The 26,775-nt window shown below is 40.0% G+C and overlaps 1 protein-coding gene across 1 annotated transcript in view; it reads left to right on the top strand.

The window, feature by feature from the left end:
* RAB38 (RAB38, member RAS oncogene family) overlaps positions 1 to 26,528 on the top strand; it is a gene marked incomplete at its 5' end in the record, with an annotated part of 69,991 nt that extends 43,463 nt beyond the window's left edge. Inside the window, one exon of the mRNA XM_082661182.1 lies at positions 25,768 to 26,528. Coding sequence (XP_082517308.1) covers positions 25,768 to 25,920 — 153 coding nt within the window. The 3' untranslated portion in view covers positions 25,921 to 26,528. The remainder of the gene's footprint in view (positions 1 to 25,767) is intronic.
* Positions 26,529 to 26,775: the final 247 nt, after the last annotated feature.

Here is a 26,775-nt window from a genome sequence, read left to right on the forward strand (position 1 = left end):
TGGAGTATAATAGAAAAGTCCAGGCTGCAGGTAAGAGGACGAAGGACTGATCTCTGGGCACTCCCAACGTTTAGACAAGAAAATAAGGCCACAGAGAGAGGAAGGTGTAGAAGGAATACATACTTCAAAAAAGAGAGTGGACTCTTCTCAGTGTAGTGTAATCCTAATAAGATTACATTGAACTAGCCTGAGTTTTCATCTTCTTTTCCTGTGCTACTCTTCTGAGTTAGTACAGTGGGAAGATGTTGGACAAGGAAAAAACAAAACAAAAACCAAAAAACAGATTGCACAGCATTGGTGCTCTCTCTATACATATATCATCAAAAATTAGATTTATTCACTGTGTTTCTGCTAGTTAGTGGGTCTGAAAATCAAAGTAGGCAAGTAAGATGACTAAGCGATTGTCTCCCTCTATGCTGTCAACCGTGCACTTCCTTTTAGGTATCTAAGGTATGATTGGAGCATGGCTTTCACTAGGTTTTAGACTGGCTGGAGTTATTCAAATCTAACTAAATCTAAATTCAAGTTTCAGGTCTATGAAAGGGCCATAATATTTAGAAACCTCGTAAATGAAATTCATCATGTAGATTGAAAGTCTGCTGTTATTTGCCAAGAATGTTCAAAATGATAATATTTAACATTTGTAGAGCACTTTCAAATTTAGAATGTTTCCAGCATCTACTTACTTGGCTTTCGCAAATGCCCAGCACAGAATGCTTTTTCACTCTTTTGTAAGCCTTCTCTTTGTTAAGAGCTCCTGCCTGTTCATGTGAAATGGCTTTAAGAACACTTACCATCTGGTTCTCCTACCTGGATAGTCTGTAATCTGTCCATATGCATTTTTTGAATGTAGTGTCCAGATCTGTTGACAACATACCAGACGTAGAAGCATGGTATAATAAGGCTTTAACTTACCTTGCCTAAGTCACATTTCTATTTTAGATAGTATTGTACTGTACTAATTTCTTGGAACAGCTGGATCAAACTGTTGACACATGATGCACTCATGGACATCTAAAAGTCCCCCCTTTTTTTGCAAATAATAGACTGTCAGGTAAGGTCTTATGCATTTAAGCTATTGATAATTTGAACCCAAGTGTAGGATTTTATATGAATGTCTATTAAATTTTATTCTGAGGCTTCAATCTATGATTCCAGTTTCGCTTTTAATCTATTATTTTGCTTACCAAAGTAAAGTATGAATTTCAGGAAGGGTTATGTCCATCTAAATTTGAAAGAGACTCTAAGAACAATGACAGCTGGCTGTTGGCTGGGGGTTGCTTTTAGGTTCTAGAGGCTGACCTCAGTTCCTAGCCACGTGGCCTTTTCACAACATGGCAGGAGAATCTCTTTACAGTTGGCTACGGTGGAGTCTTATATAAGGTAACGTAATCAAGGGAGTGACGGTTGCATCATGTTTACAGGTCCCATCTACACTCAGTGGTCATGTACCCCAGGAGGTAGAAATCTCGGGGATAGCTTAGACTTCTGCCTGCAGTAATGGTTTCTAGGCAGTAATAAGTTTTCTGGAAAGACTGAGAGCAAAAGGCACGTAACAACTGTGTCTGCACTCCCCCTCTTTTTTGAAGTTCAGAAAATAAATTTGACTAGAAGCCCCACCCAGTTGACTTCCGCTTATATTTCATTAGCCACAACTACCCTTAGCACAAGGAAGACAGGAAAATCAAATTTTGGTTACCTACAATCAGGATTCCGTCAGAAAGGAAGAGGAAATGTTGCATATTATGTAAATGGAATAGCCAGGGCAGGAACGGAAATGCCAAATGGAGAAAACAAATCTTGTCTAGTTTAGGAGAAATGGAAGTTAATGAAAACAATCACAAAAAAGCTCCCACACAGGATTAATCACTGTTAACATTATCATATTTCTTAACTGCCTCATATTATATGCAACTTTTAAATTTATCATGAGAACTTTTTCATGGTAAGCTCTTTGTAAATATAATTTAATAACTGAATAATGTTCCATCTTAAGAATACACCATAATAACTCTTATAATTAATCCCCAGTAATTAACCCTATCTTTGGGTAGCTTTAAACTTTCACTATTATAAACAATGTCATGATGCATACTTTTTACATAAAATAGTTTATACATTTAAGATTATTTTATTAGGCTTTATTCTTAGTAGAATTACTGGATCAAAGGGAATGGACATTTTTATGGTTCTTATTACATAACTTCATATCTTCTTTCCAAAACGATGAGCTAACTTATACTTGCCAACAATGAATAGAAGTGTTTGTATGAAAACACTCTAAAATCCCAATTTCATCATCGTGTCAGTCTGTTTCTTATCTTTAAATCAAAGAAAAATTTGCTAAGTATGCCTTTTTTGACTTCCTCCAAACACCTGATAAAAAAATGAGGTTAATTCTTCATGAGGTCAGAGGTTTGAGCTATGTGCCACTACCTTAGAACTATTCTTGTTTAATGTAATTAAATAATTAGTAGTCCTCAGGCACCATTTGAGACAATTAAATTTACCCATTTTACTTTGGAGCCAACATATAACCACCTTGTCCACAGGACATTATGGGGGCATTATACTAAACCTAAGATGCGAAAGGCAGTGTTCTGATCATTCAATCTGAAATCTTTCTTACAGGAGAAAACGAAGTTAGTTCGCTGTGTTAACTCTGCCTTCTCTAGGTCATCTGTTTGCCTCACACCACATCCTTCAAGCATTAGTCTTTCCCTTTGTGATAATACTTTGCTCTGAATAAACCCCAATACTGTCTTCTTCTGCCTTTAGCACCTTCTGCAGGCATGTCCTTAGACTTGGTTTGAGCTTCCTGACCCAATTTGGGTGAGTTCAGACCACACTTGGATCTGTTCTGAGTTCACTTCCCTTCTCCTTCTAGCTTTTAGACATGTTATTTTTAAACCTGATCTTACCTGAGATATTCCTGTAGTCAAACTGTTTTCTTAAGATCTCTTTCCTGTTTCTTTTTCGTTGGGTTACTCATGATTGTATAGTTAGAATTTCTGTTTTTGAGCTTCCTGTCGTTTTTTTCTAGATTCATTCTTATGGATAGTTTTTCATCTGTGAGGAAAACCTACATAATTTTCCATTCCTTTTTATATATTTCTATTTTACAGTTCATGAAATATTTATAGATGTTCTCTTTCCTTCCTGTTGTATGGGTAAAATAAAGATATTAGGACTTCCTACACTATTCATGGTTCAAAATTAATCACTCTCATTTTCTTTGTTCTGCACCTTTGAATGTGAATATTAAAAAATACATACTCCTTATGAAGAACTTTAACCAGAATTATAAAATAGAAGATTAAAATGATCTGTAATCAAACCACCAATTGAGTTCACTTTTTAGCATTTTGTCTGTTTCCTTTCTAACCAGAAATGTGTATATATTAAACAGAATTCCATCCTATCCCTTTTAAGCCATATTTATCCTTAAAGTGTCAACCCATAGAATTGGCTTATTAGCTACAGACCTATAGCTACATATACATAATGCCAGCGGGAGGAGGAAAAAAAAAAGTAAAAGGTACCCAGGTCAGCAAAAAGAGCTAAATTGTCTTCAGAATAATATTTTATGATGCAAGAAAGCATGTAATACATCTTAAGTAGTTCTCAGGAACAAAGTCAATATTTTTAAAGTTTACATTTGAACCAGAAACATCCTTTATCTGGAAAAGTTATTGTCCTTCTGAATCTATTTAATTCAGTAGAATTCTATGAAAAAAATAGAAAATCAGAACTGAGGTTAAGTTTTAAGCTCCGAGAAGCCTCTTTTGTTCCCTTTTTTTTCCAGAAAAAAATTATTAAGCAACTACTTTATGCCTTTCTGAACAGATACTTCTTGTCAGGTCATTTATGGTTCAACTTTGCATTTCTCTTTTTGTATGTCCAATATAAGAGCCTCAATTGTCCACTTATTCTGCATATGTTGAAGTTATCAGACGCCACTAGATATATATCTGTTTGATAATGCACAACTTTGTGGAAAAATATTTTTCTATCCCTTTTATAAATCATTGCTTGTATCTGTCTAAAATGTTAATGCATATATCTGCATTGTTGTAGTTGATTGTAAACGTCCATAAAACGATAATAATAAATACCACTGAGGGTTTCCTGATTTTTGCAGTGATTCCTCCCTGGCCAGTTTTCTTCTCTTACTCCCACCATTCCCCTTCAGCTCTTCCTAAAGGTTGTCCGAATGTAAGTTTCCATCTCCTATGTATTCTGTCTCTGAAATCACAGAAATTGACCAATAGTGTCTACATGACCTAAATGGGGTCCCTTCTAGGACCGCTTCTCTCCGGGACTCAGAGTTGCTTTAGTCTCAAGCATGAACACGTGACTGAAGCCAAACTTATTAGCGTTCTTCCCCAGGATTCCTCCAACTGAGTTTGAGGGTAGGAGGCCTTTTCTCTTGGGTGGCAAAGGTGTGAGGATGTAAGCCCAGAGGCTGCTGGCAGCTATCTCCCTTTTTATTTGCAAAAACTGCTGGGCAGATAGAGAAAATGAAGCTGACCTGGTGGTGTTTCAGAGTCTAATTTCATTTCCTAGGTTCTTGGTGTGGCCTTAATCTTTTAGCAATTCTGTTACTTCTGGGAGCTACCCTTCAGAGGACCTAGGCAATTCAATGAGTTTCTGATTTTTGCAACCAAAAACTTATGGCTAATCATGTAGATGGAGCATACTCGTTCTAGTAAATGACTGGTTAAATAAATGCCTCATACTTAAACTTTCAATGTGAGAAACCTTTCTCATTAAAAGAGTATTATTCTCAGGACTCTCACGAGTTTAACTATATTAGTCAAGAGCTGGAGGTAGTCTCAAGAGTCACCTTCAGTCCTGTTTGGAAAAAGGCAGAGTATAAATTCTATCCTTCTGCTCCTGATGAAACTGAGTCAGAGAGAAGACTTGATCTGTTTATAATGACTGAACTAATTTGTAGCAACATCAAGGCTAGGACTCAGGTCCCTTAATTCTCTGTCTAAAGCTGTCCTGAGTTTAAGGGAACTTCCCTATAATAGATTTCCCTATAATAGAGCAGCTTACAATGTATGTTTTGTGATTTTTAATTGGTATTAGTCCATTTTTCTTTCCCTTTTACCAGCCAGTTCATTCATAAGTTACTTGTTGAGCACGTACATGCCAACAGGCCCTGTATCGACTGCTGGTAATATTCCAAGTGCATAAAAGTGCCACTTCTGATTTCAAGAATTTTACTGTCTGGTGAGAAGGTAAATTTCTAGAAATCATTGCAATCATGCGTGATTAAAGTTACTATAGGAAACGGCTGTGGAAGCACCTAAGAGAGCTATCCAACCCTACCCAGCTCAGGTTGGGGTGGGGCATTGGTCAGAGAGGACTCACCAGAGGGGATAATCTCAGGACCTTGTCATTACCAACCAGGCTCTTTGGTTACAACTTGGTTATGAGCATGATCTCACTCTGCTCTGTTAAAGTCATGTTAAAAAACAAAAGAAAAGAAAACAAAAAAACACATGTACTTCATTTCAGGCAAGGCTCAGAAAAATGGAAAAAGGCAAAAACGGAGGTAGCAGTACCTAGGTAAGGAGTAAAGAAATCCACAAGTATGATACTAAATCAGTTAATAAGTGTCTCTCTCCACCCACCTCCACAACTGCCATCCACACCACTCCCATTTATCCTATCATTGCTCCTGATCAAAAGTTGCCTAACTGTACGAAGAGGAACACCAGCCCTGTGAGACAGAGCGTGAGATCAGTGTTCTGTGATCAGATAAGTTTACGAAACACTGCACACTCATTCTCTGCTTGGAGATGGGAGGGGGCAAGGGGAACAGCTTGCTTCTCGCCAAGCCTCCCCACCCAACCTGAACCTGCCTTTTCTTGACTCACGTGTTACTGTTGCAGGTCTTTCTCTTCTGCTCCCAGTTCTGCCCTGTTGCAGAACTTTGGTTTCCCTCATGTCCAACCCCCATGATGCTAAAGTTCCTCTCCATTTAATGCAAGAAGTTCCATCACGTACCGCATTCTGTGACTGTCTAGGATTCTGAGATAAAGAAACATTTTGATAAAGAAACATCTTGAATTATTTTTAATTCAAGAAACATTTTGAATTATTTTTAATTGTGATAAAGAAACATTTTGAATTATTTTTAACTGAACATTTCTAAAATTATTTAACCATAGATGCTTTTCTTTTTTTTCCTGTACTATCTTATGAAACTTCGGAACCTGCTTTGAGATACCATACTCTAACAAAGAAGGATGTTTGTCCCTCCAAACATTCCCATATAAAACTTTAATAATATGCAATGTTGTTTTATTTCCTGAGTGTTGTATTTTCTCTTCAGGGCCTATTGTATGCCTACACTATTGCTGAGTGCTTTTAAATATCTCATCTCGTTTTATACACATTCACAACAACCTTGTGAAGTTGGCATTATTTTTATCACAGATTATAGGTAAAGAAACTGAGGCTCAGGGAGAGGTTATGGTGACTTCCCTGAGGTTACCCAGTTAGGACTGGCAGAGGTAGGATAGTTCTGAGTCTTTCTATTGCACCTTTCCTCTTCCATAAAGAAATATACAAACAGTAAAATTTCAAATTGACTAACAGATTCTAAAACTTGGGAATGTACCTGAGTTTCATCCAAAAATTCAAAGCAGGATTCAAATGAAATCCCAGTGAATCAGGTAGATGTCAGCTGCTGAATACCTCCAAGTGAGATGTGTTTGCTCTGGATGGGCAGAAGACCTGAGATAGAGATGGAGTAAGAATAACCCAAGCAACGCACATTGAGGGGATGGCCTGAGGCTTAGTTCGGCTGGAACCTAGCCAAGTAAGGACAGCCAATGGTGATGAGGGAGGAGAGTTAAGTTGTGGCCATGCTTGTTGGCCCTCAGTGTAGTGGTCTGCATTGATTCTGAGTAGGCAAGGTGAGGCAGCAAAGTTTTCTGAGCTGGGAGTGGGGATGAGGTGTGGCCATCACTACACTTTAATGAGAGTAGTCAGGAGACAGTTTGGCAGGAATATGGAGGACAATTGCCATGGGAAGAAAATGGTGGCATGTGATCAGAGAAGAGATTACACAGGGCCTGACTCAGGGTGAAATGTCAGAGTGATGGTGAGAAAGGAGGATATCACCTCATCATCTTGAAGCAGAGGTGGAAAAGGCCTGGCCTAATGAGATAATCACAGCATGGCTGACTCCACAGTGTATGAAAACTCAGAGTGTAAAGACTTTGCTGAATAGTGCCTGGTCCAGGGAAAGTGCTCAATGATTATTTGCTGAAAATGGATTATTTCATTTAGTTACATGATATTTCAATATTACATGATAGGGACTTCAGATAGATGTATCTCCTCTTTTTTTTCCTATTACAAGTTTGTAGAATGAAGAAAAGTTATTGCATCAGGAAGAAGTGTTATTCCACATCAGGAAGAAGAAAATTATTTAGCACATGCTAACTACTGCTTCAGGGAGGTTGCCCAGGCTAAGAATGACTTGATATGTGACGGAGGAATTTAGGAGTTAGACAACAGGGGTTAGTAGGGAGGAGTAGACATAGATTCTAGGGGTGGGGCCAGAGTTCTGGTAGCTAGCTAGCATCATGACATTCTAAATACAAAAAGGTGATTAAAAGATGAATTTGTTTAGTTTTATCAACACATTCACTTTTACTCATAGTTCTTTTTTCTATATGTTTTCACCCAAGATAACATTATTCTAACAACGGTGGCAGAATGTTGCCTACCACATCAGTAAACAAAGAATGTTGCAGCCCTCAAACCATCACATTATAGCTGCCCGGACAGTGAGCCCTGAGGGACTTCAGGATAGAAAAAGGACACCCCCCATCTAGCAGTCAGACACTGTAGCCGCCCCAGACTGTCCACCCTGAGGAGTCTCAGGATGAGAAAGCACAGGATACTGCCCCCAGACAGCTGAGGTGCATATCAAAGGAATGATTTCAGTGAGTCCAGACCCTTGCATCTTCCCAACATAGAAAAACGCTAAATTCCTCAACTTGAGATGTCTGGTTTTCTTTAACTAACAGTAATCTTTTGATGTTCTGACTACTTGATCTTTGTTGCAAGAATTCCTATGTATCCAGGCTCCACCTTTACCTCTTCAGAACAGTCCCTTGGAGCTATCCAAGAGGCTGTGTCCCAGGCTTAAGTTTTGTCCACAAATACAACATAATTCTCAACTTTTCGGTCTACAGTACTATCTGGAAAAGCAATGATTTCAAACTCTCTACTAAAAAGTTAGTTGAGGGCTGGGCAAAAGGATCATATATAAAGAAAAAACTAATGAAGTCGTTAAGCTAGAATTAACCTTTCATTCAGTTTCATAAAGTTCTTAAGAGGAAAGGATGATATTAAAATAATTATGTATAATATAGTCATAAAAATACATAATGTTACTCAGCTTCTACTTTTGCCCAAAATAAGATATTTCTAATCTTGGTAATTCTGTCAAGTGGGTGTTATTCTCTCTAAATTGTAGGTGAGGTGCAGAAAAATTAAGCATTTGTCTAAGTTCATCTAGTTATTAGAAAGCACAGGTCACCTGAAATCTTTTTTTTTCTTCATTTTTTACAACTTTATTGGAGTATAATTGCTTTACAATGGTATCTTAGTTTCTGCTTTATAACAAAGTGAATCAGTTATACATATACATATGTTCCCATATCTCTTCCCTCTTGCATCTCCCTCCCTTCCACCCTCCCTATCCCACCCCTCCAGGTGGTCACAAAGCACCGAGCTGATCTCCCTGTGCTATGCGGCTGCTTCCCACTAGCTATCTATTTTACGTTTGGTAGTGTATATATGTGCATGCCTCTCTCTCACTTTGTCACAGCTTACCCTTCCCCCTCCCCATATCCTCAAGTCCATTCTCTAGTAGGTATGTGTCTTTATTCCTGTCTTACACCTAGGTTATTCATGACATTTTTTTTTCTTAGATTCCATATATATGTGTTAGCATACGGTATTTGTCTTTCTCTTTCTGACTTACTTCACTCTGTATGACAGACACTAGGTCCATCCACCTCACTACAAATAATTCAATTTCATTTCTTTTTATGGCTGAGTAATATTCCATTGTATATATGTGCCACATCTTCTTTATCCATTCATCCAATGATGGACACTTAGGTTGTTTCCATCTCCTGGCTATTGTAAATAGTGCTGCAATGAACATTTTGGTACAAGACTCTTTTTGAATTATGGTTTTCTCAGGGTATATGCCCAGTAGTGGGATTGCTGGGTCATATGGTAGTAATATTTGTAGTTTTTTAAGGAACCTCCATACTGTTCTCCATAGTGGCTGTACCAATTCATATTCTGACCAACAGTGCAAGAGTGTTCCTTTTCTCCACACCCTCTCCAGCGTTTATTGTTTCTAGATTTTTTGATGATGGCCATTCTGACTGGTATGAGATGATATCTCATTCTAGTTTTGATTTGCATTTCTCTAATGATTAATGATGTTGAGCATTCTTTCATGTGTTTGTTGGCAATCTTTATATCTTCTTTGGAGAAATGTGTATTTAGGTCTTCTGCCCATTTTTGGATTGGGTTGTCTGTTTTTTTGTTACTGAGCTGCATGAGCTGCTTGTAAATTTTAGGGATTAATCCTTTGTCAGTTGCTTCATTTGCAAATATTTTCTCCCATTCTGAGGATTGTCTTTTGGTCTTGTTCATGGTTTCCTTTGCTGTGCAAAAGCTTTGAAGTTTCATTAGGTCCCATTAGGTTATTTTTGTTTTTATTTCCATTTCTCTAGGAGGTGGGTTAAAAAGGATCTTGCTGTGACTTATGTCATAGAGTGTTCTTCCTATGTTTTCCTCTAAGAATTTGATAGTTTCTGGCCTTATATTTAGGTCTTTAATCCATTTTGAGCTTATTTTTGTGTATGGTGTTAGGGAGTGATCTAATCTCATACTTTTACATGTACCTGTCCAGTTGTCCCAGCACCGCTTATTGAAGAGGCTGTCCCTTCTCCACTGTACATTCCTGCCTCCTTTATCAAAGATAAGGTGACCATATGTGTATGGGTTTATCTCTGGGTTTTCTATCCTGTTCCATTGATCAATATTCTGTTTTTGTACCAGTACCATACTGTCTTGATTACTGTAGCTTTGTAGTACAGTCTGAAGTCAGTGAGCCTGATTCCTCCAACTCCATTTTTCATTCTCAAGATTGCTTTGGCTATTCGGGGTCTTTTGTGTTTCCATACAAATTGTGAAATTTTTTGTTCTAGTTCTGTGAAAAATGCCATTGGTAGTTTGATAGGGATTGCATTGACTCTGTAGATTCCTTTGGGTAGTAGAGTCATTTTCACAATGTTGATTCTTCCAATCCAAGAATATGGTATATCTCTCCATCTATTTGTATCATCTTTAATTTCTTTCACCAGTGTCTTATAATTTTCTGCATACAGGTCTTTTGTCTCCTTGGGTAGGTTTATTCCTAGATATTTTATTCTTTTTGTTGAAATGGTAAATGGGACAGTTTTCTTGATTTCACTTTCAGATTTTTCAACATTAGTGTACAGGAATGCCAGAGATTTCTGTGCATTAATTTTGTATCCTGATACTTTACCAAATTCATTGATTAGCTCTAGTAGTTTTCTGGTAGCATCTTTAGGATTCTCTATGTATAGTATCATGTCATCTTCAAACGGTGACAGCTTTACTTCTTCTTTTCCGATTTGGATTCCTTTTATTTCCTTTTCTTCTCTGATTGCTGTGGCTAAAACTTCCAAAACTATGTTGAATAAGAGTGGTGAGAGTGGGCAACCTTGTGTTGTTCCTGATCTTAGTGGAAATGCTTTCAGTTTTTCACCATTGAGGATGATGTTAGCTGTGTGTTTGTCATATATGGCCATTATTATGTTGAGGAAAGTTCCCTCTATGCCTACTTTCTGCAGAGTATTTATCATAAATGGGTGTTGAATTTTGTCGAAAGCTTTCTCTGCATCTATTGAGATGATCATATGGTTTTTAATCCTTCAGTTTGTTAATATGGTGTATCACGTTGATTGATTTGCGTATATTGAAGAATCCTTGCATTTCTGGTATAAACCCCATTTGATCATGGTGTATGATCCTTTTAATGTGCTGTTGGATTCTGTTTGCTAGTATTTTGTTGAGGATTTTTGCATCTATGTTCATCAGTGATATTGGCCTGTAGTTTTCTTTCTTTGTGACATCCTTGTCTGGATTTGGTATCAGGGTGATGGTGGCCTCGTAGAATGAGTTTGGGAGTGTTCCTCCCTCTGCTATATTTTGGAAGAGTTTGAGAAGGATAGGTGTTAGCTCTTCTCTAAATGTTTGATAGAATTCACCTATGAAGCCATGTGGTCCTGGGCTTTTGTTTGATGGAAGATTTTTAATCACAGTTTCAATTTCAGTGCTTGTGATTGGTCTGTTCATATTTTCTATCTCTTTCTGGTTCAGTCTTGGCAGATTGTGCTTTTCTAAGAATTTGTCCATTTCTTCCAGGTTGTCCATTTTATTGGCATAGAGTTGTTTTAGTAATCTCTCATGATATTTTGTATTTCTGCAGTGTCAGTTGTTACTTCTCCTTTTTCATTTCTAATTCTATTGATTTGAGTCTTCTCCCTTTTTTCTTGATGAGTCTCACTAATGGTTTATCAATTTTGTTTATCTTCTCAAAGAACCAGTTTTTAGTTTTATTGATCTTTGCTATCGTTTCCTTCATTTCTTTTTCATTTATTTCTGATCTGATCTTTATGATTTCTTTCCTTCTGCTAACTTTGGGGTTGTTTTGGTCTTCTTTCTCTAATTGCTTTAGGTGCAAGTTTAGGTTGTTTATTTGAGATGTTTCCTGTTTCTTAAGGTAGGATTGTATTGCTATAAACTTCCCTCTTAGAACTGCTTTTGCTGCATCCCATAGGTTTTGGGTCGTCATGTCTCCATTGTCATTTGTTTCTAGGTATTTTTTAATTTCCTCTTTGATTTCTTCAGTGATCACTTCGTTATTAAGTAGTGTATTGTTTAACCTCCACGTGTTTGTAGTTTTTACAGATCTTTTTCTGTAATTGATATCTAGTCTCATAGCATTGTGGTTGGAAAAGATTCGTGTTACAATTTCAATTTTCTTAAATTTACCAAGGCTTGATTTGTGACCCAAGATATGATCTGTCCTGGAGAATGTTCCATGAGCACTTGAGAAAAATGTGTATTCTCTTGTTTTTCGATGGTACGTCCTATAAATATATCAATTAAGTCCATCTTCTTTAATGTATCATTTGAAGCTTGTGTTTCCTTATTTATTTTCATTTTGGATGATCTGTCCATTGGTGAAAGTGGAGTGTTAAAGTCCCCTCCTATGAATGTGTTACTGTCAATTTCCCCTTTTATGGCTGTTAGTATTTGCCTTATGTATTGAGGTGCTCCTATGTTGGGTGCATAAATATTTACAATTGTTATATCTTCTTCTTGGATCGATCCCTTGATCATTATGTAGTGTCCTTCTTTGTCTCTTCTAATTGTCTTTATTTTAAAGTCTATTTTGTCTGATATGAGAATTGCTGCTCCAGCTTTCTTTTGGTTTCCATTTGCATGGAATATCTTTTTCCATCCCCTTACTTTCAGTCTGTATGTGTCTCTAGGTCTGAAGTGTGTCTCTTGTAGACAGCATGTATATGGGTCTTGTTTTTGTATCCATTCAGCCAGTCTGTGTCTTTTGGTGGGAGCAGTTAATCCATTTACATTTAAGGTAATTATCGATATGTATGTTCCTATTCCCATTTTCTTAATTGTTTTGGGTTTGTTATTGTAGGTCTTTTCCTTCTCTTGTGTTTCTTGCCCAGAGAAGTTCCTTTAGCATTTGTTGTAAAGCTTTTTTGGTGATGCTGCATTCTCTCGGCATTTGCTTGTCTGTAGAGGTTTTAATTTCTCCATCAAATCTGAATGAGATCCATGCTGGGTAGAGCAATCTTGGTTGTAGGTTTTTCTCCATCACTTTAAATATGTCCTGCCAGTCCCTTCTGGCTTGCAGAGTTTCTGCTGAAAGATCAGCTGTTAACCTTATGGGGATTCTCTTGTGTGTTATTTGTTGTTTTTCCCTTGCTGCTTTTAATATGTTTTCTTTGTATTTAATTTTTCACAGTTTGATTAATATGTGTCTTGGCGTGTTTCTCCTTGGATTTATCCTGTATGGGACTCTCTGTGCTTCCTGGACTTGATTAACTATTTCCTTTCCGATATTAGGGAAATTTTCAACTCTTCAAATATTTTCTCAGTCCCTTTCTTTTTCTCTCCTTTTTCTGGAACCCCTATAATTCGAATGTTGGTGCATTTAATGTTGTCCCAGAGGTCTCTGAGACTGTCCTCCGTTCTTTTCATTCTTTATTCTGCTCTGCAGTAGTTATTTCCACTATTTTATCTTCCAGGTCACTTATCCGTTCTTCTGCCTCAGTTATTCTGCTATTGATCCCTTCTAGAGTATTTTTAATTTCATTATTGTGTTGTTCATCGTTGCTTGTTTCCTCTTTAGTTCTTCTAGGTCCTTGTTAAATGTTTCTTGCATTTTCTCTATTCTATTTCCAAGATTTTGGATCATCTTTACTATCATTATTCTGAATTCTTTTTCAGGTAGACTGCCTATTTCCTCTTCATTTGTTAGGTCTGATGGGTATTTATCTTGCTCCTTCATCTGCTGTGTGTTTTTCTGTCTTCTCATTTTGCTTATCTTACTGTGTTTAGGGTCTCCTTTTTGCAGGCTGCAGGTTCGTAGTTCCCGTTGTTTTTGGTGTCTGTCCCCAGTGGCTAAAGTTGGTTCAGTGGGTTATGTAGGCTTTGTGGTGGAGGGGACTAGTGCCTGTGTTCTGATGGATGAGGCTGGATCTTGTCTTTCTGGTGGGCAGGTCCACGTCTGGTGGTATGTTTTGGGGTGTTTGTGGCCTTATTATGATTTTAGGCAGCCTTTCTGCTAATGGGTGTGGTTGTGTTCCTGTCTTGCTAGTTGTTTGGCATAGGGTGTCCAGCACTGTAGCTTGCTGGTTGTTGAGTGAAGCTGGGTGCTGGTGTTGAGATGGAGATCTCTGGGAGATTTTTGCCATTTGATATTACGTGGAGCTGGGAGGTCTCTTGTGGACCAGTGTCCTGAAGTTGGCTCTCCCACCTCAGAGGCGCAGCACTGACTCCTGGCTGGAGCACCAAGAGCCTTTCATTCACACAGCTCAGAATAAAAGGGAGAAAAAGTAGAAAGACAGAAAAAAAGAAAGAGGGTAAAATAAAATAAAGTAAAATAAAATAAAGTTATTAAAATAAAAAATAAGAAAAAAAATTTTTTAAAAAGTAAAAACAAAACAAAACAAAAAAATGGACAGATAGAACTCTAGGACAAATGGTGAAAGCAAAGCTATACAGACAATATCTTACACAGAAGCATACCCATACACACTCACTCACAAAAAGAGTAAAAGGGGAAAAAATAATAAATCTTGGTCTCAAAGTCCATCTCCTCAATTTGGGATGATTCGTTGTCTATTCAGGTATTCCACAGATGCAGGTACATCAAATTGATTGTGGAGATTTAATCCGCTGCTCCTGAGGCTGCTGGGAGAGATTTCCCTTTCTCTTCTTTGTTCACACAGCTCCCGGGGCTCAGCTTTGGATTTGGCCCCGCCTCTGCGTGTAGGTCGCTGGAGGGCGTCTGGTTTTCACTCAGACAGGACGGGGTTAAAGGAGCCGCTGACTCGGGGGCTCTGGCTCACTCAGGCCGGGGGGTGGGGGCAGGGGCACGATGCGGGGCGAGCCTGCGGCGGCAGAGGCCGTCGGGACGTTGCACCAGCCTGAGGCGCGCCGTGCGTTCTCCCAGGGTAGTTGTCGCTGGATCCCGGGACCCTGGCAGTGGCCGGCTGCACAGGCTCCCCGGAACAGGGGTGTGGAGAGTGACCTGTGCTCGCACACAGGCTTCTTGGTGGCGGCAGCAGCAGCCTTAGCGTCTCATGCCCGTCTCTGGGGTCCGCGCTGTTAGCCGCGGCTCACGCCCGTCTCTGGAGCTCCTTTAAGCAGCGCTCTTAATCCCCTCTCCTTTTGGGAGGTCTGAGGTCTTCTGCCAGCGTTCAGTAGGTGTTCTGTAGGAGTTGTTCCACGTGTAGATGTATTTCTGGTGTATCTGTGGGGAGGAAGGTGATCTCCACGTCTTACTCTTCCGCCATATTCCCAGGACCTGAAATCATTTTTGAAGCAAGAAGATATGAAGAATTATTTTTAAAAGAGTGAAATCAGTACTCCAACGTAGGTCCACTCAATTGCAAAGCCTTTAGCAGTTCAGCTCAATTTTTATAAACTGGTTCAGTCAGTCTTCCTTCGTTTTACCTAAAAAGAATGGTGTCAGGGCTTCCCTGGTGGCGCAGTGGTTGGGAGTCCGCCTGCCGATGCAGGGGACACGGATTCGTGCCCCGGTCCGGGAAGATCCCACATGCCGTGGAGCAGCTGGGCCTGTGAGCCATGGCCGCTGAGCCTGCGCGTCCGGAGCCTGTGCTCCGCAACGGGAGAGGCCACAGCAGTGAGAGGCCCATGTACCGAAAAAAAAAAAAAAAAAAAGAATGGTGTCAAATCATAGCTGGAAAACAAGATAAGAACAGGCAGTTTGACTTGTTAAGTAAATTCTGTTGTGAATATGTTTTCCTTTTCACTCCCTACAGAAATCACCCACATCTGAAATTATTTTTAGGTTGAAACCTGAACTTGTTACACTTCTGAGGACCTCATTGATTGGTTCATCCATCCATCCATTCATTTATTCATTTGTTCGTTCATTTACCCAGTATATTCCAGGTGCCTACTTCCTGCAGGCACTGCCCTAGACACTAGGCCACAGCAATAAGGCCCCTAGTAGCCCCCTGTGCTGTGAAGATACAGACAAACGAGCTGTTACATATTGACCAGTGATAGATTCCCGAATAGAGTGGTTCTTGATGCAGTCTGGGGGAGTTAGAGGCAACTTCTTATGAGAGGTGATCACTGAAGAATGACTTAAAGGGCGAAGGTGAAGAGAAGCAGACACAAGAAGGGAGCATGTATTCATCTGAGGATGTATATGTAATGTCTAGGTGCTTCATCTGTGTGTAACATTTAATTCCAACACGTACCCAGTGAAGTGTAGTTGTCATTAACCTCATTTTACAGATTAAGCAGGGAAGTCTCAGGATTTGGTCTTGCCCTTGGTCCTGCGGTAAGTGGCAACCAAGTTTCAAAGCTTGACTCCAAAGCTTATTCTCTTTCCGTCACTTCCTGGGACAGCAATGTTCTAGTCTCAGTTCTTGGATTTGGCACATAGAGGTGTCAGAATGAAAACATTTAATCACAGTAAAAATGAATTGTAAAGCGTACTTTCTTCTCGTAGTTAGCATTCCATAAATATGACTTTGGATTAAGTCCAGCCATTACTGTGGCTAAGTAGCTTATCCTATATGTGTTTCAGTTTTCTAATCTGTAAAACAGGTTAATAGTATGCCCACCTCCCATGGTGTACTAAGGTTAATGAGATTATTTATATATGAAGTATACATGCATAGGACCTGAGTGAAGGTTCCATGGTAAGTGTACAATAAATGTCAGCAATTATTACTATTAACATTTTGTGTCTAGTGGGCCATTTATCTTCTCAAACTGATGAATGAGAAAGCATTTTGACTGAAGGCTTTTGTCTTTATTAATAGGGTTTATTAAATCAGGCTAAATGATAGTTTTTACACTTATGTTTATTCTTTACTCTCTTTTTGAGATGAGACTTCAGTCTTCATTCCTTCAGCAAACATTTATAGAGAGGAGTATGACACAGTAGGATAAGACCAGGGCCTCTGGGCTTGAGTCTTACTTTGTCATTTAAGAGCTTTGGAACTTTCTGGCGTCATAGTAGCGGCTGAGCATGGGCTGGAGAATCAGGTGCCAAAAGTTTGACTTGCTGGCTGTGTAGCCCTGGGAAAAAATTTTAACCTCTCTATACCTCAGTTTCTTCACCTGAGTTTTCATGAGGATTGACTTAGTTAATACAGTTAAAGCACTTAAAAGGTACCTGGCCTATAAAAAGTTATCAACAGGTATCAGCTAATTTTGGTAACGTTGTTTAGAGTTCTCTTACTACACTAGGCTCTGTACTGGGAACCGGGAACACAAACATAATGACAACAGGCAGTTATGAGTCAATGGTAAGTGCCAGGTGGGTGGAAAGTGCGAAGCATTTCAGATACATTTCAGATACATTTCAGAGTGCTGAGAGATGGCTACTCAGAAGAGATAATGTTTCTAGAAGCAAAGTGTTGTGCAAGCAGCAAGAACTAAGAGGTAGCCTATGTGATGCTAGGCAAGTCACTTTCCTTCTCTGTTGCCTTAATTTCCTGATGCATCAAATATAGCAGGTTAGGGCTTCCCTGGTGGCACAGTGGTTGAGAGTCCGCCTGCCGATGCAGGGGACACGGGTTCGTGCCCCGGTCCGGGAAGATCCCACATGCCGCGGAGCGGCTGGGCCCATGAGCCATGGCTGCTGAACCTGCGCGTCCGGAGCCTGTGCTCCGCAACGGGAGAGGCCACAACAGTGAGAGGCCCACATACCGCAAAAAAAAAAAAAAAATAGCAGGTTGAATTAGTGATGTCTAATTTCCCTCCCTCTTTAATATTGGGTGGTTCTCTCTAAGTCTGGAGATGCTCTACGGCTGAAGTGGGGTTCCAGATGCTGCTAGAGTGGTGAGAAGGAGATAAGGGAAGAGAGTTTTAATGTAGGTGGCCCTGGCACTGTAGAGAAGAGGGGGAAAAGGGGGTGTGAGATGGACTTTGACATCTAGTGTGTAAAGGACAGGGACTGAGCTAGGGCGATGGTGGGGATGGGGGAGGCATTGTCAGAGGGACACAGTCTTTGGAGTTGATTTTGTGAACTCTCCTCTTCCTTCCCATATCTCCATGCTGACAATGGGACTCTATCCTGCGTCAAAATCAGAGACAACATGGCTCCATCTGTCCTTCCCAGTGCCCATTAGATAGACTGAAGTCTGGTAGCTTTCAGATAATAGGACATGATTAGGACCTGGTTTGTCTGAATCACACTCTCCACGTCTGTCTTCCTTTCATGAAGAAGTGTGACAAAGTGCAAAACCACGGGCTCTGGATTTAGGTAGACCTTCGCTTGGGCACTTACCAACTGTTGGCCAGAGACTTTAAGACATCAGCAAGGAGAAGAAGAAGAGAAAATATAGAACCTTTGAGGATTGGATTGGGAGCCCGATTTCGCCCCTTACTCTCGCTGAGACCTTGAGTCTGTCATTAGCTTCTCTGAACCTCACTTTCCTGTTCTGTCAAATAAGGGCGGTACCTCCCACCTTGGCTTTATTTTGAAGAGTAAATGAAGTGCCAGCTTCTGAGAACGATGTCTGAGATATAGGACTCAGTGTGGAGGAGGCCCAGCAGAAGCTCATGATTGCCAATGGAAGGAAGCAGTTACCCAAAGGAAAGGAGGAGTGATATGGGAGATAAGGGAGGAAAAGAGTGCCGTACAGACAAAACTAAAGGTGTCCACTGTGCTTGCCCCACATTAGACTTGAACTACGGTAAATGAGAGCTAGCAAAAGGCTTGGCACTTACGTGCTCCATAAACGAGTGCTGAATCTTCTTAGAGAAAGTATTTTCAGAACACCTGTTCTGTGTGAGACTTCTTACACTGGTGTTATTATCTAGTGGGCCACCTTCTCTAATTAAAATTTCACAGGGCTGAGGAATTTAGTGCCCTAACCTCAGAGCTTCTGGTACACTTGGTGTTATGTTGGAGGTTGCTGTATTTGGAAAGATTACGGGAGGGTGAATTCTCTGCCAGCTTCTAACTAGGCAGATGTGAAGGTTTTCTGCCGGGATGTTTTTGCTGTCTGGCACCGGGGGTCAGAGATTAAATAATTTGCCACCAGACAGATGTTCTGAAGAGCTAATTAAAAAACTGACACGTACACAAGACCTCAGATAGTTTTATATGCCTTCTTCTCTGGGAAGATCCGAGTCACCACAGCTTAAAATCACTGTATTAAATGTTATTTCCGGAGAGTTCACAATTGAAATAAAAAGGAGCATCTTTCAAGGCCTTCTTAATTATATGAGTGTGTCTCAAATCTGGATGCACATTTTAAAAAATTTTTATTGGAGTATAGTTGATTTAAAATGCTGTGTTAGTTTCTGCTGTACAGCATGGTGAATCAGTTATACATATACCTATACTCACTCTTTTTTAGACATTTTCCATATAGGTCATAGTCTTGAGTAGAGTTCCCTGTGCTATACAGTAGGTCCTTAATAGTTATCTATGTTATATATAGTAGTGTGTATATGTCAATCCCAATCTCCTAATTTATCCCTCCCCACCCCTTTCCCCCCTGGTAACCGTAAGATTGTTTTCTACATCTGTGACTCTATTCCTGTTTTGTAAATAAGTTCATTTGTACCATTTTTTTAGATTCCACATATAGGTGATATCATATGATATTTGTCTTTCTCTGTCTGACTTGCTTCACTCAGTATGACAATCTCTAGGTCCATCCATGTTGCTGTAAATGGCATTATTTCGTTCTTTTTATTGGATGCACATTTTAAAGAAGTGGAAGATCTTTAAAAAAAATGCTTATGCTGGGCCTCATCCCAGACCAATGTCTGGGAGGAGGGTCCTGGTAATAGATTTTTTTGAACTCTCCAAGTGACTTGAACATGCAGCCAGGACTGAGAACTACTGATTTAGAAATAAAACTATTTTAATATCTGTTTTTTTTTTAATTATTTATTTGTTTTATTTTTGCTGTGTTGGGTCTTCGTTTCTGTGTGAGGACTTTCTCTAGTTGTGGCAAGCGGGGGCCACTCTTCATCGCGGTGCGCGGGCCTCTCACTATCGTGGCCTCTCCTATTGCGGAGTACAGGCTCCAGACGCGCAGGCTCAGTCATTGTGGCTCACGGGCCTAGTTGCTCCGCGGCATGTGGGATCCTCCCAGACCAGGGCTCGAACCCGTGTCCCCTGCATTAGCAGGCAGATTCTCAACCACTGCGCCACCAGGGAAGCCCCTTAATATCTGTTTTAATCCTTGGAGGTATGGCCATGTAATGGGAGCAGAGTAGAAAGTGCAGTTAGGGCGCTCTTGGTTGGAATGACAGATTGACTGAGATCTTGTTCCGCTCTGGTTAAGTTACTCAACCTTGTTCAAGGTTAAAGTTTCCTTACCTTTAAAATATGGCTATTAGTTCTTAAATAGATTTTCGTGAGGATTGGATGAGAACAATGTCTCATAAGTAAAGCACCTGCTATATGCCCAGCTGGGAGTAGACACAATAATACTCCGGTAGTTACTACCATTTGTTTTTACTAAAAGGCTTTGTTAGGCATTTTAAGCTTATTTCTCAGGCATGCTTACTGATATAAATTAAAAGATTCTGAGCAGAGACATAAACATGAGCACACATCAACCTAAAGTAGTCAGCACAATAGACCATCTTGTCATATTGCAAATATGTGAATAAATCACAGTCAGATTCAGTCTAAGTGTGCGTGTCTTGAAAGCCAGAGGATGTATAATTTACCTTTACAGCAAAAGATGCTCCTGGAGGTGTTATTACAGCTCTCCAGAATAAACATCAATAAAAATTCCCAGGTAGTATTTTGCACTTGTACCAGCAGCTCTGCTTCTTAACAGTCACCTAGAAAATGTGGGCTTGTCTGCTTGGCTGCCACGTAGCACAATCAATTATATTGGAATCTAATTGCCCAAAAGGTCCAAACCTATGGTTTTTTCAGGCAGGGTTTGATTATTCATGCTCACTTTGCACAGAAGGGGAGAGGGAAGTTAGTTCTGTATTGCTATTCCTTCTCCTAGACGAAGTCTTGGCTGTGATTTCAGCAGTGGTGTACAGAAAGACAGAAGGACCAGCAGTGCAAAGTAGCCTTGCCTGAGGCCCTGACTGCAACTTCTTACCCTTTTTTTTTTTTTTTTTTTTTTTGCGGTACGCGGGCCTCTCACTGTTGTGGCCTCTCCCGTTGCGGAGCACAGGCTCCGGACGCGCAGGCTCCGGATGCGCAGGCTCAGCGGCCATGGCTCACGGGCCCAGCCGCTCCGCGGCATGTGGGATCTTCCCGGACCGGGGTCACGACCCCGTGTCCCCTGCATCGGCAGGCGGACTCTCAACCACTGCGCCACCAGGGAAGCCCTTTCTTACCCTTTTAATGCTGGAAACACACACCCTGCCCATACTGTGTTCCTTTATTTATTTGGGGGAAATATTTAGGGGGACTTGAGATAAGGGGCTCCAAGCATGTGCTGTAAACACTATACATCTTGCCTTTTTGTAGTGAGTATATAGTAAAGATCACAGCAAATATTAGTGTTTACTGTTCTCCCTGGACTCACACCTGGCCCTACCACTTACCAGTGTGTGTCTTGGGACCAGCCACTTATGCCTACTCAATCTCAGTTTCTTCAGCTGCAAAGTGAAGGAATAGAATACACACATTATCATGTTCTCCTGATAATTAAGTGAGGAGAATATGTAGATAACATTTATTGAATGTAGGCCCTATCCCCTTCACTGTTCTAAGTGTCTCACATGTTCTAAGTATTAACATGTATTAACTTTAAATTGCCTGTAAAGCAGATCTCTTGATTCCCTTTTTACAGAGGAGGAAACTAAGGTGTGGAGTGGAGTGGTTGAAACAGTTTTCCCAAGGTCACACAAGCAGAAAGTGGGAGCTGAGATTAGAGTTTGGCTTCAGACCTGTCCTCTAGACACTATACATTGTACCCTTTTGTAGAAAGCATGTGATCAATATAAGTACTTGCTCCTCTTCCTGGCTTCCTCTCGAAGGTTCCAATCTGAAATAGGCATGCCATGGCAACCAGCACCACGGTACACATGATAGGTATTTCCTAAGTGCTCACTGAAAGATTAAGTAATTAAAAAGAGTGCTAAGGGTCCATATAGTTTTGTCTAGTATCGGATTGTGTTTATTGACACTTCAGTTGCAAAAAAACCTCAGTGACTCTATCTGGCCAACTTAGCATTCAAGGCTCTACAGTAACCCAGCTCCAGATGCCCTTTCCAACCATATACCTCTGCTGTTTACCTTGCTAGTATAAGCTCAGTCAAGGACAGAGCTTATTTTAACCTCTTTATCTTTGTATGCCTCATACTTAGTGGGGCTCTAAATAATATTAATTGAATGACTGTGACTCAGTCATCATGGACTGCTACCCTGTTCCTATAGAAAATCTAAAAGCAGGTAGAGCCGCTCCTTGGTTCTGATGGTTTCCTTGGTCCAGAACACCATCCTGCATCATCTCCTGCCTTAGTCCTAACACCAGCCAGCCTTTACTCAGTGGGTTAAAGGTCACAATTTCACCAGCATCATCTTATCTTTTACTAAAATGATCCTGCTAGGCTGCCACTCATTGGGCTTAGGTTTCAGTTGTCCTTCTCATAATGATGATGGACGTTCATTCATTTGTCCACACTTCACCCTCTTCGTTAGTAGATTTTGCCAATTTGTACATTAATGAAAGAAAACCCTATTTAACTATGATGTTAATATTTGAGTGGAGATATTAAATATACTACTGTCAAATCTAACTTGTATGTGAAGGAAGGCCCTTTTTGATGCTTAAAACTTGCTTTATGAAAGAGAAGGGGACTAAGATTTATTTTGCATCCACTGGGCCTAACCCTGTAGTAAGAACTTTTATTTGTTATTGCACTTGATTTTCAAAAGTCTTGAAAAGGAATATAGCTTGGTAAGAGCCAGGCTTTGATGTCAGAAACACCTGGGTGTGAGTTTTGGCCCTCAAACCCATCTGCTGCATGCTTTTTTTGGGGAGGTCTCTTAATCTCTCTAAACTTAAGTTTTCTTACCTGTAAACAGATATGATGATATCCTGTGTTTGGTATTTGGGGCTCGTTTCCCAACACACAAGCAATAGGCAAAAGAGAATCAAAGTATATGTTTATTAAACGCTAGGAAAGCACCTTCAGACCACCCAAATTTAGAGCTTCTTTAGTGAGATGTGCTGGCCCTAGAGGCCAAGGCCTGGGAGGCTAAGTGAGGCTACACTTCCCCACTTTCCTTGAATAAGAGGCAGTGGAAGACCATGGGCCAGGCTTCTAACTGATCACGTAAACAAGTGGCTGGACCCAAGAGCAAAGCATTGACCTGGGTCTGTCCCAAAGATCCAGACTCTGCCTACGTCAGATTACTTCCTGGGAGCAGGTAGTTTCAACGTGATCCCTGGGCCTGATACTAGGAAGAAGAGTGACAGAAGGCATGGTGAGCATGGGCGATGGGAAGAGGGCAGAAGTATGGCTACTCTCTATGGACTGGTTTCCATGGCGTAAGGCAGATACTTCAGCTGAAGGGAGAAAGGTCACTCTCACCTCTACCCCAACAATAACAACGGAATAAATAAGAACAAAAAACGAATCCTTGTCTTATAGGGCTTTAAATGGGTTTAAATAGGATTATGTATATGAAGTGCCCAGCACTGTGAAAGCACCAAGAACCCCTGCATCCCATAAAGAAAAGCAATTTTTTATTAGATAAGTATTCTCATCGAGAACGTCATACAGATGAGGAAAGGGAAGCTCAGAGACGTGAATTCTGGTCTGGTATAAAAACGAGTAACAGCAACATCACAAACAAACAAAAAAGCAACCAGAGCTTCACCTTGTTTTAGATTTAGAAACCCTCAGAGGAATTTTTATTAAGGCTCTGTAAATGGGAGAGGTTTGTTATTTCTGGAACTTGAAAAGTTACCTTAAGCTTTCATAGCAAGTGAGCTCAGGGTTGGGCTTGAATGATCGGAAATGTGCTAATGAATATTTACACCTAATTGCATTAGCCGTAGATACCTTTGGAAAACATCACTACCTCTTACGTCTTCCATGTAATATGATTTCACGCAATACATCTTCCATGTAATATGATTTCACGCAATGATCTCAAAATATATCAGCAACGCTGACACACATACAAAAAGTAGGTATAAGTAGTTATGCTTCAGATTGGGCAACAAGGCCTTGGGGCAAAACAATTTGACAAAAATGTCGTTCTCTCTTTCCATTGAATATAAGGAGACACATCAGAGAAGTTCTACAAATTGTGATAAAGACAGTCAATCTGACTTTACAAGAGATCAAGGTTTTTTGTTTAGTATATTAGTAGTAAATATTCTGTATTTCTCAGTTTTCTGACTAACAGAGAAAAGGCAACTTAATCTATAGTTACTGAAGAAACTATATATATATATTTGACCCAGTAATCTCATTCTTTTCCTATAACTCTATTGAGATGTAATTCATATGCCGTACAATTCACCCCTTTAAGGTGTACAATCCAATGGTTTTTAGTATATCCAGAGTTGTGCAGGCATCACCACAACCAATTTTAGAACATTTTCATGACTCCAAAAGGAAACGCCACCCACCCTGCATCCACTAGCAATCACTCCAATTCCCTACAACCCCTCTCCCCACCCGGCCCTAGCCAACCACCAACAATCTGTTTTCTGTCTCCTTCGATTTGCCTATTTTGGACATTTCATGTAAATGAATCGTACAATATGTGGTCCTTCGTGACTGGCTTCTTTCACTTAGCATGATGTTTTCAAGGTTCATCCATGTTCTGCGATTGCATAATATTCCACGTTGTGTGTATTCCATTCCTGTTCATGAGCGTCCTCAGCTTTTCCAGTTTTTCTGTTTTCTTTCTTTATTGGTTATGAAAATTTCTACAATAAACATTCTTGTACATCTTTCCCGAGGCACAAATGCTTTTATTGCCATGGAATGGATTCCCAAGAATGAAACAATATAGTTTAGATTCAAAGGTTTGCTCCATATTTTCTCCAAGTTGAAGCTTAGTTCATTCTTGAAACTAGATTCATATTTCTGATTTCATATTTTTCTTTGAAGAGTTATGTCCACCTGGATTGTCTAAGTAATGTCACAGTAATAAACAACCCCAAATCTCAGTGGCTTAAAGTCATAATTCTCATTCATCCTACATGAATCATCATAGGATACTTGGTTCTTTTTGAACCTCATTCATAGACTTAGACCAAGAGAATTTCCATCTCTGTGCTTTCCATGTTTGCAGAAGCAGGGAGAAAAGAACATGGTGAATTGAGCATTGTCTCTTATTGCTTCTACACGAAAGTGAAAATGAGACACATCATTTATCCTCCCATTTCATTGTCCCATGAGAGTCACGTGTCCATGCCTAACTTCAAAGAGGTCAGAGCAGGGCACTCCTACCATTTGACTGGAAGGCAGAAAGCCAGAAGTACTTGTGAAACCACTAATGACTGCTGCAAGAGGTGTCTTATTATTCCTGTTTCATATCAAGTTCACAAAAGTAGTATGTGGCAGAGTGCAATTATGAACCTAATTTACATTGAAGACTTACTGTGTCTTCTACAATATTATTCTATAATGTAAGAGTATGTCAAAATAAGAAAATTGCCCTCTAACTTAAATTCAGTCTACTAAGTGAGCCCACCAAACACTATTCCTCCTAAGTGACAAAACAAATACATACTTCACTTTTGTGAAGGACTAAAGAGTAAAGTTCTTAGAGGTAATAAATGAGAGTGAAGGGAATAGAAAGAGGATGCATGGATAGGGTGTAGGAAGAGATATTTAAATACTGCCCTTTTGTCTCATATAAATCTCTGCCATAGCATCGTTGTAGAATATTGAATAATAAGAGCTGTTTTCTCCCCTTAGGAAAATATCAACATTGATGAAGCTTCCAGATGCCTGGTGAAACATATACTTGCGAACGAGTGTGACCTGATGGAATCCATTCAGCCTGACATCGTGAAGCCCCATCTCACATCTCCCAGGGTTGTCAGCTGCTCCAGCTGTGCTAAATCCTAGTAGGCTCCTATGCTGGCGTATGATGGAAGTGATCCAATCATCTCATGAATTGTGTCTCAGTTCCTACCGTTTTGGGCAAATATCAGGATAGGGATACATCTGGGGCAAAGCCAAAGATCTGTGCCTGTATCTTTCCTCTAAGAGAAATAGCAAATGTTCTTTTTATGTTTTTCTCAGCATCAGCACAGTGTTTACAAGCTTTTAAAATATTTAGTCTGTTACAAAATTCTGTCTTGTAGCTGACCATAATTGTGCAGGGCCAGAGTCGGCCCGGTGATTTGCTTCTTTGAGTCAGCCAAGGCCTCAGGTCTGAAAGAGAAGGGGGAGAGGAACAGGCTAGCTGTCAAGTTAAGCATCGGTTTTCACTTTGCCCCTGGTGTCTTTGTTCAGATTTCAGTACATCCTCTGCTGGTCTGACAGGCCTACTAAGTAGAAACAGTATTTTCTCCAGAGATGACCTCAATTCTCAACAGACCTAAAGTTGTCTCTGATTTAGCTCTTCAGAGCCATGTACACAGGCTTCCTGTGCTTTTGTTGCTTTTACTGTCCCTTGCCATGCCCTGAATGTTGGTTTAACTGAAAACTTTATGAAAAGACTGCCCCTGGTATGTGCCTTTCTTTTAGCTTTCTCTTTTAGTCCCACTCAAGCTGTGGGACTCTTCTGTGCGTGTCATACATATTATATATATTTTCACAAGTGAAAATAAAACATTAAAAGATGCTGTTTCCTTATTTCTGCAAGTGCTTTAAGTTTCTTAGTATTCTAAACTTTTTTGTTGACTGTGTGTCCATAGTTCTCAAGACCCATTTCTAAAATTTAATTTCCAAAAAGATGCAAAATATGCACTTAAAGGA

This window comes from Grampus griseus, assembly GCF_964374135.1.
Source record: "Grampus griseus genome assembly, chromosome: 8".
Classification (NCBI taxonomy): Eukaryota; Metazoa; Chordata; class Mammalia; order Artiodactyla; family Delphinidae; genus Grampus; species Grampus griseus.